The sequence below is a fragment of the Dendronephthya gigantea genome, unplaced genomic scaffold (genome assembly GCF_004324835.1).
Source record: "Dendronephthya gigantea isolate DGI-Jeju-01 unplaced genomic scaffold, DenGig_1.0 000046F, whole genome shotgun sequence".
In the NCBI taxonomy this organism is placed as follows: domain Eukaryota; kingdom Metazoa; phylum Cnidaria; class Anthozoa; order Malacalcyonacea; family Nephtheidae; genus Dendronephthya; species Dendronephthya gigantea.
In genome coordinates, this window is record NW_021163056.1 from 460,001 (window position 1) to 463,714 (window position 3,714).

Consider the following 3,714-nt stretch of genomic DNA (forward strand, 5'->3'; position numbering starts at 1 on the left):
TATCATAAAATCCAAATTGATGGACATTCGCATTCAACCATTGTGAAAATAAGTGTTGACTATTTTATGATAGTGATTTGATTGCTGTAGTTTAGGTGCCCAGGTTAATAATACCATATATAGTCACTGCATAACACGTTGCCATAATGACACTAATAATAGTGCTTAGTCCTGTTGTAACAATTAAGGTACGTATCATTACCAGAAGTGAAGCAGGAATGTTTCATGGTTTGAATGAACAATGAATATAGCGCATCATAATTCTCGAGCATCAAGGCAGCAATTCATACAGTCTGATTATAGTACAGGTATACAAATAAGACTGTTTTATGATAGTGTTCTGATGGTTGTAACTTGTTTTAGCTCAGGTGATGTTGATATTTTCCATATGATCACTGCACCCGTTGCCATTTTGACACTGACCATGTTGTAGTAAGGTACCGGGTATTGATAGTTTGTGTACCAGACTGGACCATATTAAGCACGGTGGAACCAAAATGTTTACTTTGAATGGATAGGAAAACTGTTCATCACGACGTAGTTTCCAAGCAGCACCCATGTTTAACCGTCCGTAAAATTGTACATTTGAATGGTGGAATGGTAGAAGATGCTTAGTTTGAATAGTATCCTTCATATTATGTGTTTTCTTTTGATGGGTGCTATATGATAGTGTATATTTATTAATAACACTATTTTCTCTGTGAGAAGTTCTGCAGCTAGTAAACTTATTGATTTGATGTTATCTGTAAAGACATGGAAAATGAGATTATAATTAGTATTATATTAAATGACAGTCAATTTATGAAACATGGTAATAGCGGACTCTGCCAGGCCATAAGTAATGACATGACATAATGATAACCACACAGCATACTTACCATGTGTTGTCACTTGTCCCATGGGTCAGGCATGTCCATGTATGTGGGATCAGTCCTTTTCAGGACTGACACATATGCACATGGTGCATTGTTTCTGGTCATGCAAATGTTTAGTTAACTTTATAGCCTGAGCTACTAGGTGAAGAGTATAAATATCAGTCAAATATGAGTCACCTTATAGTGATGATGGTTGCTAATTGTATACATGTTATGGCATTTTATTTCTATAATGGCATTAGATGACTATGATGGTTAAGGCAGGGGAAGTCTAAATATGGTAACATTTTGAAGTTTAATCATCTGTTTCACATTTTCCATTATATATGTCACAATAGCTATATTATAATTATATAGTATAATAGGATGTCATGTTTAGATAACTATAAGTTTGGCTCTCACAGCATCATGATCTGAATAATAAACACTAAGGACATCATTTTCAATTATTTCAATTGTTGTTGATCTGATATAAACATGATCTAATAAACTTCCAGAAGATACAAATGTTGGCTTTGTTACAATTTGAATATAATTTAAAGAATCCATTATTAATTTAAGATGTTCAATTTGTTTATCATTGAAGTAGTTAATATTAAAATCACCAAGAACAATATCAACAGTAGTAGTTGTAAGTATGTATCTCAAACATTCTATGTATTGTGAGACATTACAGTTCTGTTTTCGATAGAGAAGATAGAAGAATATTTTGTGTTCCATTGGGCATGTTGTTAACCAGTTCATATTTGATTGCATTTAGTGAAGGAAAATATTCAAAATCTCTAACATCTACAGTATTTTGTGTACAGATTGCCATACTTGAATATTTATCAGTGACATGGTCTTGGCGGTACAGTTTAAAGGGTCTAAGTGTATCAATAATTTCGTCGCCAGAGTCAGAGGAGAGCAATTGAGTTTCTGTTAAGGCTATAACATCACTAGCAAAAAGTCTTGGGTCACTTTTAATGTCAATGCAATGTTTTTTAAGAGATCTGATATTTAAAAGTGTTATGGTGACAGCATTACTATCATGTTGCAAAGTAGTGGTTGGATGACTAACAATACATTCTTTCCTTAATCTTTCATATTCTTCAAGAACCTTTGGGTTTGTTTTGACATGTTTGCTATCAATTTCTCCTAAAATATGCAGACCTTGTAACGAAGTTGCTCTGCTTAAGGCAACATAAATTTGTCCATAGTTAAACGATCTCTGTTTTACTAACTCCATGCTGACTACCACTTCATCAAGTGTTAGACCTTGAACTTTATGTACAGTACAAGCCCAAGCTAGTGTCACAGGAAATTGTACTCTCTGTATTTCTGGGGATGATGGTTTACCTGGTCTTATTTTGATCTTGACCAAAACAGGCTCAATTGGGACAACTTGATGTTCTCTTGCCAACAGGTTGCTAGTAGTGTTCAGAAGATTTTTACCAGCATTTGGATAATCAAATTTAATGTAAAGAATGGTTGGTTTCTGGTTAGTTGGATTGACATCAACTTTAAACACAGTTCCCATTTGTCCATTGATAAGTCTATCTGCAATGTTAATATTGCTTGTCAACATCACTCTGGCACCTTCCTTGATGTGAATTACTAAATCAAGTCCACCTGTTTCAGAACGTTTCCTTGCAAGAACTTTATCAATATCTTGTTTCTTCACATTGGGTGGGAATTGGTCTTTAGCTTTTAGAACAAACAATGGTCCAGCAAGTTGTTCTAATTTCTCATTATTGTGTTTGTCAACTGGTGAGTTCTCTGCCCAAATATGGAGTGCATGTGATGGGTAATTAGGGTCGTCTGGGGATACTGATCTTGATTGAATTACCTTTATATCATCTTCTGTCTGGTTAGCAGTTCTTACTCTGTTAAGAAGTTCAATAAATGCTTTATCATTTCTTTGTCTCATGATTTCTACGAGTTTATCATTTGGAATACTCTCCATGGATGGCATAAATTATAAATATTATTTCTGTAAGTATCAAAAACAAACTTCTTACGTATTGGCGGTAGTTGACAAAGATCACCTACGACTATAATAGAGATTCCTGCAAATAACAGAGAACTTGGTGTACCAAATATATCTTTTAATCTCTGATGAATATTAAGCAACGTTGTGTTTCCTACCATAGAAATTTCATCTATAACAATAAGCTTTAACTCTGACAATGTTAACCTTAATTGTGTCCTTTTTTGGTCAGACAATGGTGGTACAATATCACCAGCTTCTTTAGGAATAGCAAGACCAGTATTAATTGTTGTTCCATCAATATTTATTGCAGCTACACCAGTTGGTGCCATTAGTAATACAGTTGGTAACTCAGGGTTAACAGGAGGGTGTCTGAACGTCTTAACTGCTGTATGATATATTGTTTTAATGACATGACTTTTTCCGGCACCACCACCTCCAGTCAAGAACAGATAGATTGGATCTATGTCAACTGGTTTTAGACTGTTTAAGTTCTTCATTTTGTTGCGACACCACGTGAGGAATGTATCATATGCAAGACGTTGTTGTTTGTTTAGTGATCTGATATTTTGACGTAATAGATCATCAGAGATTTCTGTTGGTTGGTGATAAGTTGCAATAGCTCCAGGTGTGGATTCATTATTACATTGTGCTGGGTCAAGATGTGATGGTAACTGTTCGTTGAACAATTCATCTTGGTTTACATCATCTGGCATCTGATCTTGTACATCTGCATTTTCCTGATCATTAAGTGCATCAAATGATTGACCAAGGTTGCCTTGGTTAGCTTTAAGTGTGTCAAATGCTTCGCTAATGGCATCTGCATCAGGTTCAAATATTGATCTGTTCAGTTGTACAATTTTTTGAACA

The 3,714-nt window shown here is 34.7% G+C and overlaps 1 protein-coding gene across 1 annotated transcript; it reads right to left on the reverse strand.

The window, feature by feature from the left end:
- Nucleotides 1-725: 725 nt before the first annotated feature.
- Nucleotides 726-2,784, reverse strand: LOC114527725 (ATP-dependent DNA helicase PIF1-like). The gene is made up of 2 exons (XM_028549422.1): nt 1,936-2,784; nt 726-743 (listed from the first exon to the last, which is right to left on the reverse strand). The coding sequence occupies exons 1-2, from the start codon at nt 2,782-2,784 to the stop codon at nt 726-728; spliced, it is 867 nt and encodes a 288-aa protein (XP_028405223.1).
- Nucleotides 2,785-3,714: the final 930 nt, after the last annotated feature.